This window comes from Pelmatolapia mariae, linkage group LG7 (assembly GCF_036321145.2).
Source record: "Pelmatolapia mariae isolate MD_Pm_ZW linkage group LG7, Pm_UMD_F_2, whole genome shotgun sequence".
Taxonomy (NCBI): Eukaryota; Metazoa; Chordata; class Actinopteri; order Cichliformes; family Cichlidae; genus Pelmatolapia; species Pelmatolapia mariae.
The window spans coordinates 42,698,525-42,712,368 of record NC_086233.1 but is presented as its reverse complement, the minus strand read 5'-3'; the positions used below and the strand labels follow the sequence as shown (position 1 = coordinate 42,712,368).

At 38.5% G+C, this 13,844-nt stretch overlaps 1 protein-coding gene across 1 annotated transcript in view; it reads left to right on the top strand.

Moving 5' to 3' along the window:
• pik3c2a (phosphatidylinositol-4-phosphate 3-kinase, catalytic subunit type 2 alpha) overlaps positions 1-13,844 on the top strand; it is a 44,651-nt gene continuing 30,807 nt past the window's right edge. Inside the window, exons 1-2 of the mRNA XM_063479170.1 lie at positions 1-95; positions 3,532-4,777. Of these exons, the coding sequence (XP_063335240.1) occupies positions 3,614-4,777 (1,164 nt within the window). The 5' untranslated portion in view covers positions 1-95; positions 3,532-3,613. The remainder of the gene's footprint in view (positions 96-3,531; positions 4,778-13,844) is intronic.

Sequence of the window (13,844 nt, the reverse complement as noted above, 5' to 3'; positions counted from 1 at the left end):
CAACGACCTCAACAGGAACTGACGTTCCCTCTGTGCAAGTGGATGGAAAAATGCAGCTGCAGGAAAAATGGCTCCAAACGCCGCACCGCTAAAAGGTGAGGAATAAAGCTTTTTACAGCCCATGTCTGCTTGTAAAAGTTTGATCTTGTAGTTGCCTGCTGTCAGCGGTTGTGTCTGAGTCGCGTTCGACCGTTTCCCGTTTGAGGAAATCAGCATTTCTTCATTACTGTGGGTACTTGGCAGGACCAGAGCAGTTGCCCGGTTACTTTTAAAATATTAAATCATTGTCTCTCACGGAACAGTCCTGTAAGTTGTCCTTGTATGGCTAAATTCAAATGTGTTTTATGTTTACTCTAAATTCCTTTCTTTTTGGTTGTTGCGTGCGCGCATTTAGCAGGTTTAGCGGCTAACTTAGCATCCAGCACAGGCAAAAGTTATAGTTAAAAAACAACTAATAAAACAGCCATTAAAAGTATCAAGGAGTGGAGTTAAACCGAGCTAACCGGATGTTTGCAAGAGAAGTTTGTTATTATTGGTTAAAAGTCACTGTTCTCGCTTGTTTATCACAAGCTGGCTCTTATTTTAAGATGTGTACAATGGGAAAATACTAAATGTTCGTGATTTATTGACAGTACACATCATGTTGGTGTCAGGTGAGCATCAGCAGACGTGTTAGCTAGCTGTCAAAATAAGCTGTAAATAATATATGTGTGTTTGTTAACGCCAGAAATTGCTCGATATTGTTCTGTTAACGTACAGATAATGCTTTATCAAACGCGTCGTATTTACAATCTTTTTCTAAGTGTTACGTAATACTACATTTCTTGGCTAGCCGCAGAGCTAAGCTTCTAACAACAGATCTGAGCTACAAACACAGGGGATGGGACCAAACTGTGTCTTCCTTGAAGTTATTCCCAAAAAGATGAGCCGGGGGATTACGACAACACGATCTTAATAGTATCAGAAAAACTACTCAGCACTCTTAAGATGGGTCTTATAAGACGATTATCAATTGAGGGTCATACCTTCTTTGAACATATCATCAATTCAAACTGAATATGAACTGCTTGTGGAGCAGGGGCGCTTCCAGAAGTTTTAAATAGGTACTGTAAAATAAATCGTTTAATATACAATGTATAAATCCTAATAGAAAGTTTAACTATGAAAATATACTCAAAGTACCCAATATAAAATCAATAATTATATTAAAAAAGTATATATTAATATATATACTTCTTATAATATTATATAATGAGATCAAAATGGTTGGCTTTTTATATTTTTAAGTCTGCAAAATAGTAAGTAACTTAAGCTTTAAAATACATGGTATGATGTGCAAAGTACATTATTTGCACCCAAAGCATAGAATAGAACTAGTTAGAAGTTTAACACCTGGTTATATGGCAGTGTGTTAGTTCACTGGCTTTTCAGCATAATCCTGTCAGCTTTTGTTTTAGTTTACAGGCTTGGATTCCTGCCTTGGCAATAAAGTGGCTAGTACAGAAAACAGAAAATAAAAACTTGTTACTTATTTTACTATTTAAAAACAACTTGAACTTTGAACAGCTCCACAATGTGTTGCTTGCTTCTGCACTTTTTCTTAGTTATTGGATGCGTAGACTGCCTGTCACTCATTAGGGCTTAACTCAGTGTGAGTTCAACCTCATCATGCTATGTTGTGCAGCCAAATGTTGCTCAAAACAATACAACTTTTTTTTAAACTGATAAATGTGTATATCTCAGTATGTAAATCTACTTCCATGAAAACAAGCTAATAAACAATATAAATTCAGATAATAGTGACAGGTAAAGCTTCTTAAAAGGTAAATTAAAATTAAGGAAGACAGTTAAAATCATGATTGAGGCTTTCTGAAATCACCATTTCCAGAAGTTCTTACTGTGGATTTTTTTGTCCATAAACCTTTTCATTTAAGCAATAATTTTTACTGGATGTGACTCAGCAAACTGATTCTCTTCTGAATAATTTAGCAGTAGTGAAGTAATGCTCAGATGTTGAATTAAGGTTAAGCACATCCTGGTATCTGCCACCAGTTGCCACAGAGAGATGGCACAATTTGCAGTGCTTGACTTGGCTTTAGTTGTTTTTTTTTCTTTCTTGCCTTCTTCTCTAGAATCTTTTTTCCCCCTTGTATGTTTAATGATAACGCACATTCCTATCTTAATTCAGCATCTCCTGAATGCAGTCGTTGTTATAATTCTTATAGTGTAGTGTTGGATCATTCTAGTAAAAAGAAATTAGGTTAATCTATTCTTTATTTTTCTTAGTTCTGCAGTGCAAAACAGTTAAGTAAACCAGAATAGCATTTTTGAACATGCTTTCTCAGATTAAGCTAGTGTTTACATTCAGAATCAGGAAGTAGCTACTATTTAGTGATCAGTGCCCAGTGTGCTAGCAGTTAAGAGGCTCAGACCTTTTTGATTTATGACTTTATAAACAAACACTAAGCTGCATTCTACACTCTTATTCAGTGCAAAATCAGTTATATCTAAATCGTCTGGCATGTCTGCAGGGAGTTATGACACCAATGGCAGCATGGACCAAAAGATTATGACACTTTTCATGCATTTAATGTCTCCGAGCTGTTTTCTTGGTAAAGTTGGCACCAACCTATCTAAGTCATTTGCTAAGTGACTGCAGCCACATTGTCACTGCGTGCTGGGGTTCGCACAGCTGAATAAGACAGTCTTGGGCCATGGTGCTAACATAATGCTAACAGATTCAGACAGAGCCAGAGGAAGCGAGAGAGAGAGAGAGAGCCATTGGGCTGTTTAGCATGCCAAATTCCTCAGCTGCACAATAGTGTTAGGCTAGACTGAGCTCCAGCACAGCCAGCCTTCTCCACCACAATGGGAGGGGAAGCTCAGGAGAGGTTGGTGACGCCTGGGGAGAGAAGGAACTCACTCAACCCCAGGGCTGTGATCGTTCGATGAATGGTTGCTTTGAGTAGGCGCTGTGTCATTTTGGAATCACAAAGCACTCTTTGCAGCAATGTTTTTCACATGTTATAGACGTGGGATACTCTTGGCCCTTTCCTGTTGTGGAAGGTTAGCCATAAATAGTTTGGATTTGGGGAAAAAAAGTAAAATGCAAATATTGTTTAGATTTTTGGTTATGATCATTTACAAATATTTGTAATGTACACCACATAGAAGTGTATAAAAATATGATTTCTTTCTATGAGTGAGTGAATCAGTTTCATTGTCAGTGTGACAGGCCTATGATGTAGCCCAGGCTAGTTATGTGACCTAATTGATGCCCCTAGCCTCAAAACACACATAAGTAATTGGCTCTGCGTATGTGAAACTAGGAGTTGATCAATACAAAAAAAGCATGGTGGGCACACAGTCTCCATTCTATGCAACTACTTGTGGCCCCTGGATATCTGTAGCTTAATGGGTAGGATTATTCAATAATTTTATAGGTTAATATTTTAATTCCTTCTTCCTTGCTTTGATTCTGTTTGACCTCATCCTGTTGTCATAAATAGCTTTTCTCTCTCTTTTTTTTAGGTGTTTAAAACCTTGTTCCTCAACCCTTTGGGCCACGCTGACTTAAAAGCCATCATATTCATGGCACCTTCCACTTGACAGAATGGCCCAGATATCAAGTGGTAATGGGTTCAAGCTGGATGTCCCCCAGCCAAAGGGGGTTGTGGGTAAAGAGGAAGCCCTTCGTATGGAAGAAGAGGCTTTAGCAAAATTGCAAAGGGAGAAGAAACACACTCTTACAGCTACAGCCTCCTCATCTTCCTCTGGAGCAGCATCCTCGTCTTCCTCTAAGCCAAAACCATCTAAATCTACCACTACTGTTCCTCAGCCTTCAACTTATACTAATAGACCAGACAAGGACCTCATTGTTTTCCCAGAGACCAAGAAACAGGCAGAGCAGGATACGTTCAGGGATATTGATGTTGAAAAACTGACCAATGAGGAACTCGAAAAGCTCCTACTTGATGAAAACTTTGGAGCTAACAGCTCCAAAGTGTCCCGCCCCTCGTCACTTCTGGGGTTTAACCTCAGTGCCTCCTATCCTGGAGGCCATGCTTGTAGCTCATCTCCTTTCCAGAGTAGCCAGTGGACACCTGCTCTGTCCAATCCATCTAGCTCTGGTGTGTCCACTCCCACCCTTCAGCCCACACCAATGTTCCCATCAGCTCCATTTCCCAAACCAGGAACATTTCAAAATGGATTCACTCCAGCCATGACGCCTTTCATGGCCTTGCCGACCATGGCTTTCACTCCTATCCAGCCTGCTGCTGCCATGGTCTTCCCACAGCCAACTGTAGACCCAGAGATGGCTAAGTTGTTTGACAAGATTGCTAGCACCTCAGAATACTTGAAGAATGGTAGATTGGCCAGCACTGATGTAAATTCCTCTCAAGCAGGTATAGCCTCTTTGGCACCAAACCCACCACCACAACAGCCAGCAGTTATGGAATCTTCTTCCATCAGCCGTTTTGAATGGCTGGATCTGGACCCACTTACAAAGCGAAAGTCTGAGAATGAGGAAGCACCTCTGGAATCTGTAGATAGTTCACAGACTGTGCCAGGAGCTTCTGCGGGCGATCCTTGGGATGCAGTGCTTGAGACTAAAGGCAACAGTAGTAGTAGTAGTAGCAGCAGCCCCAAACTGGAAAGCAGAGTTTCTCACACAGGTCGGTCACAACATAGGCGGGCATCAACAGGAGCGCCCGTCGCTAGGAGTCACTCACTCAACATCCCCGAGACCTCGTCACAGCACAAAACAATCAATCAGGTGGGAACACAGTAAAATTGAAAAGTTTGAATTTTTAATTCACACTTATCATCTTTTCAGTGTTTACACAATTTTATAAAGGAGGAGAAATTTTTATCATTTTACGTCTGAACATGGTTTAGTTTAAGGAATATTTTATCCAGGATGTGATGACAGTTGTTTAGTTGTTTGCCTGTTTAGTCAGGTCACCATCAATTAAATATCAGCACTGCTACTCGTCACTTCCAACCATTTACCTTATCCAGACCTTATTTATCATCCACTGTTAGAGTGCTCACAGCATAATTGCAAACGCACATTTTAGAATGAATGAGGGTATAAAACATGTTGCTTACAACTGCATCTATATTCCTTATTCATTCACAAGCAAAACATCCTCCTTACTTCTGCTCCCTGTAATTAAGTATTTCATTGTGGTTAGCTGCCCACCGTTTCACCTCACAATTTCCTCACAGCTCCATTTTCTGAATAATTTTGCCGTGCTGGATGGGAGTGATCTAATTTCTCAAAATGATTATTTAGATCATTCATTTGGGACAGTGCTGTGGGCAAGTGGCATGGGTTTTCTCAAATTTTTTTTTTTTCCGCTAAAACTGAACAACCATCTGTCATCATTTGGCTTTAGCTCTGAGTTGTGGTTGTGAGACAAGTATTTCTGTACAGAGTAGCATAGCCATACTGAGGCCTACTAGCAAAAATATACATGTGTCATTATATGTTCCTCTTTTTACTCTGAAACTCTCCTACTTTGAAATGAAAATGTTTAATCGGCAGTGCATTTCAGACATACTGGAATATGAAAAGGTGCTATGGTATGTTTAGTTACCACTGTCTACAGCTGGTAAAAACGAGTAACGTAAATGCGGACAATACACCGATCCTTTTACTCAAATATTGCATTGCTTTACTCACAGTGGTCAAAACCACCTGCAAATCTTGATTCTTAAAATTTATTTAGACAAAGCTCCCACTTCCTGGTCATTGTGTTTCAGTGTGTCAGTACTAAACAATGGGTCTTGGGTGCCTTTCTCACACCAGGATATATATATAGAGTATCATAACCCCCCCACTTTTTTAAGGATTTCACACAAAATTTGGCATGGTTAAATGGTTTTTTAAGTGTGTACTTGGGACATACAAACATACCTTGCCTTTTATCAAAGGCAGCTTGTATACAGTTTATTCCACAGTTGATCTCTTTTTGCTCGGGAGGATAAAACGGTGGTTGCTTGCTTACTCTTGTATGTATATTAGGCCTAGGGTCAAGCATGTGGTGAGTCTACTGTGCCGTGTAACTTGAGCCTTTAAAGCTTAGCCTGCTACAGATATGTCCCTCTACACTCTGTTTTTATCTACTTCGATCTTGTCTGCTCTCTTTGTGTATGTGAGGCGATGATGATGTGTGTACTTGCTATCTCTCCTTGTTCAGTCTGCTGGCTTGCTTGTTGGTGCCCATGCTGTTATAAACAGGAACAAGTCTTCACAGATCCCCAGTGCCCTACAGCAGCAACAGAATGACCTAACAGATTGCCCTCTTGGCTTGCTATGCCAGCTCCACTCGTTTACACTCAGTAGGGAGAACTGCTTAGCTACTGTGTTCTGAGCATGTAATGAAAACAAATTGGCTTACATTTCCCATCTTCCAGTATTTTTATTTTTTCATTTACTTTTTTTCTTTTTCTTTAAATGTATTTTGACACAGAAAGTGGCTAGCTAGCTTTTTTTGACTCCTCCTTTATTCACAAGAGAACACCACAGCAGGTGACTCTGCACATTTGGTTTAGTAGGTATTTGTGTCTTCTCACATGTCAGGTGAATGTATAAACCTCTTTATTATTGAGCCACCAATAAAGAAAGTAGCTAGAAGACAAACAGAAAACAGTGAGGCTATAGTCTGTAAGACATGAACAAGAACTTAGTAGTGAAACTAGACTTCAAACCACATTGTGCAGGAATTGCTAAACCATGTCTAAGACTGCACACTAGGGCGTGAATTTCCTCCACACCATGCATGCAAATCCTGTCTAAGACTTTTTCATTTTTTTAAAAGTTAGTAATAATATTTTTTTAAGTCATTGATGATAATAATGGGGGTTTATTTGTATAGCACTTATCAAACCAGTATTAAAAAATGGTTGACAAAAATGCAGTACAAAGAATAAAAGGCAATAAAAATAATGTTACAAGAAGATCAAAAACCCTATAAGAATAAAATATAGAAAGCATGCAAGAATTTTGCATTTCTTTTTAAGTTATAAATGTTAATAACACCATACCTTATTAAAAAGAAACAAGTGGAACTATAACAATAAAATGCAGTCTGGATCAGTAGTAATAACTTTTTTTTTATGATGTGATTTAAAAGTAACAAGTGAAATCTTAATACAAAAGCATACCTGGAGTCAGTGAAATTCATGTAACTTTTCTTTTCTTCTTTCCTTTCTTACTTTATTACTTACTGCTGCATTTTGAACATTTTGAGTATACAGCGGTCCCTCGTTTATCACGGTTCCGATAAACGATAAAATCCGCGAAGTAGCCAGCTTTATTTTTTACAATTATTATAGGTGTTTTAAGGCTGTAAAACCCCTCACTACACACTTTATACACTTTTCTCAGACAGGCATGAACATTTTCACACTTTTCTCTCTTCTTTAAATACTCTAGAAGTTCAAACTTTTGTAGAAAAATAAGTCCAGTATTATAGAATGAAACCAAAGATAGGTACCTTTGAAGGTGCAAAATGTTTTGTCGACAGTGTTATGTTTGTTGGGGAGAAAACTTAAAACATACAGTACAGCACTTCAGAGTCACACTGCTAGCGATCGAAGATTTATGCAAGTTTGACAAGCTGAATGCATTCTGTACTGTATAGGAGACACGGTAGGAGTTTTATTGACAATGGTCTACAGCCAATCAGGATGCAGAACACAATGCGCTGTCAAAAAACCCCCAAAAAACCCGGAAACTTGCACCAAAAGAAGTCAGCGAAACAGTGAGGTTGTGAAAGGTGAACCACGTTATAGCGAGAGACCACTGTAAACTCATTTTTTATTAGGAGTGGTTGACCTTGTTTATATTGTTCATTTGGACAACTGGATGCTAGATAACTTACCGACAAATAGACAATAATATGATATAATGAACTTCCCATCAATAAGTATCTGTTATGACAGAAAACATCTACAGTATAGCCCGTACACAGTACACATATTAAACACAGCCCTACCTCTAAAGCTTCAATAGCACAGCAACATATATTGAAATATATGGTTTCACTTGCTTTGTGATTGTCAGTGCTCTGTTTTAATGTTGTTTATGAGCTGAATTTATACCAGCAAATGTCAGAAATCACAAGGCATTCCCAAGATTATTGTTTGGATGTCTTTAAGTTACCCTGTGGTTGCCAGCCCTTGTTATATCTGGCAAGAATGTATTGTAAGATGCGGTCGTGTGGGCAGATGGGGTGTAAGATGGAACAAATGTGCTTGAACTTGAAGACTTTGAGACAGAATCAAGCGATCTGCTGTTGTGTCTGCCCCTGTTTCCTTTTCTACTACACCGCCCCTACCCTTTGTCTTGTGTTGTCTTCTGTCTTTCCTTTTTCATTCTGTCATTTTTATTTGTCTCTTGCTTGTTGTGTCCTTGCATTCTTTCAGTATGTTACTTCTTACTGGTGTCAATTTCATTCCTTTCAATTTCTTATAGTTTTCAGTCTGTTAAATAACTGATGGCTTACAGTGCTCAGCTACGATTTCTTAGTTGAGCTTTTTAGGATCAAATGTGTAAATTAATGGTAATCAGCAAAGTAATTTCTCTTTCTTTAGAACCGGTGATACACCCTAAAGCATCAGTGTCTGTTCAGGCCTTGCATTTGCTTTTTGCAAAGGGGCCCTGAAATGCATCATTCTTCAAGGGTATTAAGGCCATATACATTTTCATTAGCTGTATGCATAAATTGTCTGAAATGAGGCTAACTCATAACTCTACAGAGAATTGAAAGATGTATGAAAGATTTGTTTAAAAAAATCATTAGCCTAGATATTGTATGTTGCCTAAGTAACTCCTAGTTTTCAGTATTATAACTCATAATGAACAGTGACTATTGTTAGTAGATAATATTAAATTTAGGGGAGTAGTGTTAAATTACACAAACACTTCTGGCCTTTCAGTGCAGGTTAGTTAAGCATGTGTGCAGCTGTTTGCTCATGCTCTTGTTATTAAAAAGACCTGCAGGGAGATTTTTATCTCCACTGGCCATTTTTATCTGAACGTGAGTTGTGAAAGAAGATCGCAATGCGTGGTGTGTATTGAAGCCTGCACTGTACTTTTTTTTTCTTTCTCTTTTTGTTAAATCTATCACACAGACAAATCTTTTCTTCCCCCACATATCTAAAGGCTTGCACAACCTATTTTACTTCTCTCACACCTCCACACTGCCACATTTTCTCTTATTATTGTCTAATTATACATTGTGAATAAGTGTGAAGTGCTAAAGTGCATTTAAGACTTAATTTCCTTTTCCAACCAAATGCAGTATTAGAAGATGTTGCAGTGCTGGGATGTGACGTGCATTCCAGTTAAATATCTGACTCACTGGGAAACAGCTGTCTGTCTTCTAACCTTTGAACTTCCTTACTGGTACAAAAGAAGAGTATTGTGGAAGAGTAATTAAGCAATTAGAAGGGAGATACTAATGCACACAATAATAATCCTGCTAACAGGTGTAAGAGAAATTAGGAAATGTTTTGGAGAAAGTCCTTTTTCCAGTTACGAATATGTCACAGTCTCTGCTTCATGAACACTTTGTTCATTAAGATACTGTTTGTTTGGGTTTTTTAAGCTAGGTGTTTCAGTTTATTACAGGAAGTATGACTTCGATAGACACTGGTCACTTCCTTATTGAAAGAAGAAGTAGATTTGTGTTCTCGAAGTCATTTGTTCCTCTGATGTAAAGCTCAACATTTCTTGTTGAAACAGCCTCCAAATTGTTAAAGACTTTCTTGTATGTGAAGCTGAAACATTTTAGCTTAATGGAAGCTGCTTGTATACACAACCCATTAAAAGGAAGCAATATCCTATCAGTAATTGCTCGAACTCTGTGACAGCCTCACTTACCATTTCCTATGTTAATTTATATTGGTATTTAAAATCTAGATAATACCAAGAACTAGAGAGTTTGGAATATTGGTAGCACTTGGTTTAAAGTATGTAAATATGTGTTTGTTTGCCAGAGGAATTATATCGTATCTCCCACAGCTCAGAGGATGGGATCTGTGTGCCAGGTTACTCACTACCTTCCTCCTAGTTCCATCTTTAAAAACTTGGGTGTGGGTTTGCCAATTGATTTTCTTGGCATTGGCAAGAAAGTTTATCCTTAGATCTACACTTCAGGTAAATACCAGGAAGAGAGGTGAAGGGGTAAAATAGTATTAAAGATATTTTTTTACACCTCACCTCAACTCAGACTCAGGGCGATAAGTCTTCTAGGAAGACAAACTTTCTGTGAGCATCTCTTGAGTGTATTTCCAGACAAGCACACCTGGGAGTCTAGAATGGTTTTCCATGTTTCAACATGTTGGCAGTAAGTCAGACTGTCTCTGTTTTTACACCTTGGCCTTTGCCGATGACTAATGTAGTTCTATTTTGCCCTCCATGTTGAATCGCGGTCATTTGCAGGTTAAATATTAATTATTCAATATTTTTTTCTATTCTGACACAATCTGAAGTTTGAATTGGCCAGCCTTTTTTTTTGCTAAGCAGTTTCAAGTTACTCTGTAACTTCTCAAAACTTTATGGCTGGTCAGATATCCATATTTGCCAAATACTATTTGTGTGCAGGTTTCATGTTGACAGTCTAGGGTAATTCTCATTTGGCTTGCACATAGAGGTAAGGACTTATCTGGTGTCTAGATACACACTGTAACTCAATGCTGATGCTGGGCATGGAATTACTGCCAGCCACCAGCTGAAACTGTGCTTTGCTTTCCTGTACTGCCACTTAGTTCAGTTAGAAACAAGCATGAACAGACTGCATATGTAGTATACACACACATGGTCCTTCATTCATGCACTTAAGAAATTAGCTTTTCCTTTCTTAGTTATTTATTGCTCATGGTTGAATGATAATTTAATTAATTTATTTATTATTTTCTTTTGCTTGTGCTACATTTCAGCTCATTTCTGTATGGGATAGGCATGCCAAATTAAATTTTGAAGGGAAGGGCAGGTCCTACAGTCATTCCACAAGTGAAACTGTGAATAGTTGCTCTCAGCAGCTGGACAAAAAAGCAAAAAAATAAATAAAAAAAGAGGGTTGCATCAGTTGTGAAATTCTGGGCCGATACCACTCCAATTGGACACCTAACACTCTCCTGGCTATTCTGTCAGAACTATCAAAATGGAGATCCGATTATTAGAGATGGCTAAACATATACAAGTGTTGGGGATTTTTTTGTTTAATTTTTTCCTGAGCCTTTTCACACTCTTTATGTTTGTCACTAAACATCTTTCAAATGCTAATATCTGTGGCACTTTGCTGCGCAAAATTTTACACACACGATGTCAGTATACAGAGTATGGCAAATGTTAGCAGTGCTAGCACAATCTGCTCTCTTTTCTGGCAGGTTAGCATCTATATGTTTGTTCAGGATGTGGTTATGTCATTTTAATGTGACACGGCCTCTAGACAGCTGACATACTTTTCTAGGTCTAAGTGCTGTAAGGCCGCACTATTCTGCAGAGGGTTTTATCTGTCTTACTCTAAACATCACAACGGTGCAACAGGGGGCTGTCATTTGTTGCATATATCAGGTGGCTGTTTCTGCACACCTCAACTACACCACCTGGTTATATGTTACCAGCGGTATCCCATTGGTGCTGGCTTTTATCACTGCATAACTTGGTAACCAGTTATTTCATCTGTCAACACTACACATCACATTTGTCATTGACATGCTATGGTTTCTAATTGTCAGATCCATGCTAGTCTTTTTCTGTCTGTCCACCCTTGAGAATGAATTGTTCTAAAAGTGTTTCAGCATTTCACATGTTCATCGAACATTCAACCAGTGTAAAATCAATGTGGTACAGCACATAAATATGGGTCATCTTATTTGCCATTTGCCCGAATGCTAATATTAGTCAGCTAGGCCAGAAGTAGTTGGTACTGTTTATCAAGTTTATCTTATCCTAAAAAAGAATCATAGAGAAAAATTAGTAAATGTAAGTAAATGTTTGATTGTGACTCAAGGCAGACTTTCAAGTACTCTTTTCCTGAAGGCATTCATCAACATCACCTAAGCTACAAATTGTGACATCGGAAAGGTGTGGATTTTGGAGGTAAAGCTGCTTTTTGACCGTCTGACAAGAACTTAGTTGAAGTGCTCTGATACATTTGGGCCATGTGTCTCGCATGCCTTAGATGGCTGCTCATCTTCAGAAATAACTCTGGTCAGTCACTGTCTTAATGTTGGTAAAAAGTAGATAGATTCAAGCCCTTAGGTGCTCTCTTTAAACAATTGCTGAGGAAGATATTACTGAAATTTTATGTCTTTCAGTGTTATTTAGTATGCCTGTGTTGTATAACCCCAGGAAAAACGACAGATAATTTTACATCTATGTCATTTTGATTAAGCAGGAGTCTTGTGTTTTATAATTGATGTGTCTCAGTCTGAAGCGGAATGTGGCCAACTAACTGATGCGTGACATCAAGGACAAACAAGCCTGTCTCCCCGAACTGAATCGAGCCAATAGTGACATTTTTCAGGATGGTTATATCAGAGGTATTTATTTTTCTACCTTTTCCAAACCTCTCAGCAGGTTTGGAAAGTTATGAGAAATAATTTGTGACAAGTTTGAGTCTTTTTGTCTGTTAGCTGGAGGAAATTCTCACCAAAGTTGGGTTTCAGAAAAAAACATTCATGTAATTTTTCAGCCTGTGTGCGCCAAAATAAAGATCTGTCCTGCAAGTCTGTAAATTGGTAAGCTTGACAACAGTTAGTAGTGCCTTTCTGAGAGTGTTTGAGTGTTACCTGTGATCACATTTGTGACTTTATGATAGTTAGGCTATGTTGGCACCCCTCAAGCACAGGCAGACATCGCAGTAGCCATTGTTTTTGAATGGAGTACTTTTTCTGTTCTTTGGCTTAGTTGGTCAATCCTTAACTATATCTTGTCATGAGTACATGTAAACAAATTGCCAGAAATAAAATAACATTACAAAGATGAGTCTATATAGGATTATTAAAAAAACACATACACACAATAAGAGGGATGAGAGAATGAGAAGGGCGTTGACTGAGAGGGAAAGCCAAAGAAAGCTCTTGAATCACGAATGGCTGATGAAGAGAGTAAAAGTGTTGGTGGGAAAATGACAACTGAACCAGTAGAAAAGAAAAAAGACTACTTCTTTCAACTGCAGTGGTTAATGCAGTACTTGTGATTGCATTGTGATGAAAATGGAATGCTTTGTGTGTTGTAGAACACTCTAAACTAGAGACACATTACAATGAAACAAAGTATTGGATAACAGAGAATGCTGCTGTTAGAATTTCTCCGTCCATGAGTGTGCTAGGGAATGAGCAGGAAGGTTATTTCAGACAGAGACACTAAATTGTAGTGCAGCATCTGTGGTTATGCCATTCAGGTGGCCTTCGAAGAAGTCATTATTCATGGTGTTCATGTACACAGCAGAGTATAATCCCAACATCAGCAGCAGCTGGCTGTCATCTTGCTTGTACTTTGACTTTTCCTCTCTTTGAAAGCAACAGTGAAGGTCAGCAGTTTCAAAGGGAGGGGTTCACATAAGCTACTTAAGTGGCTAACACCGCAGATCACAACATTCTCTGTGGATACCATTGCTCCCCTGTACTATTGGATATATATCACTTTTCTAGTCACCAGTTAGCCTAAAATGACTGTCCTGGGATATGTGTGAGGAAGTCAGTTGCCAGAAAAATCCCACATGGGCACTTGAAAACCATACAAATTTTGCTCTGAAAAGTCTGACCTGATGAAGGTATTTCTCGCTGTGAGACAACGCTGGTAACCAATGTTGTTGAAAATC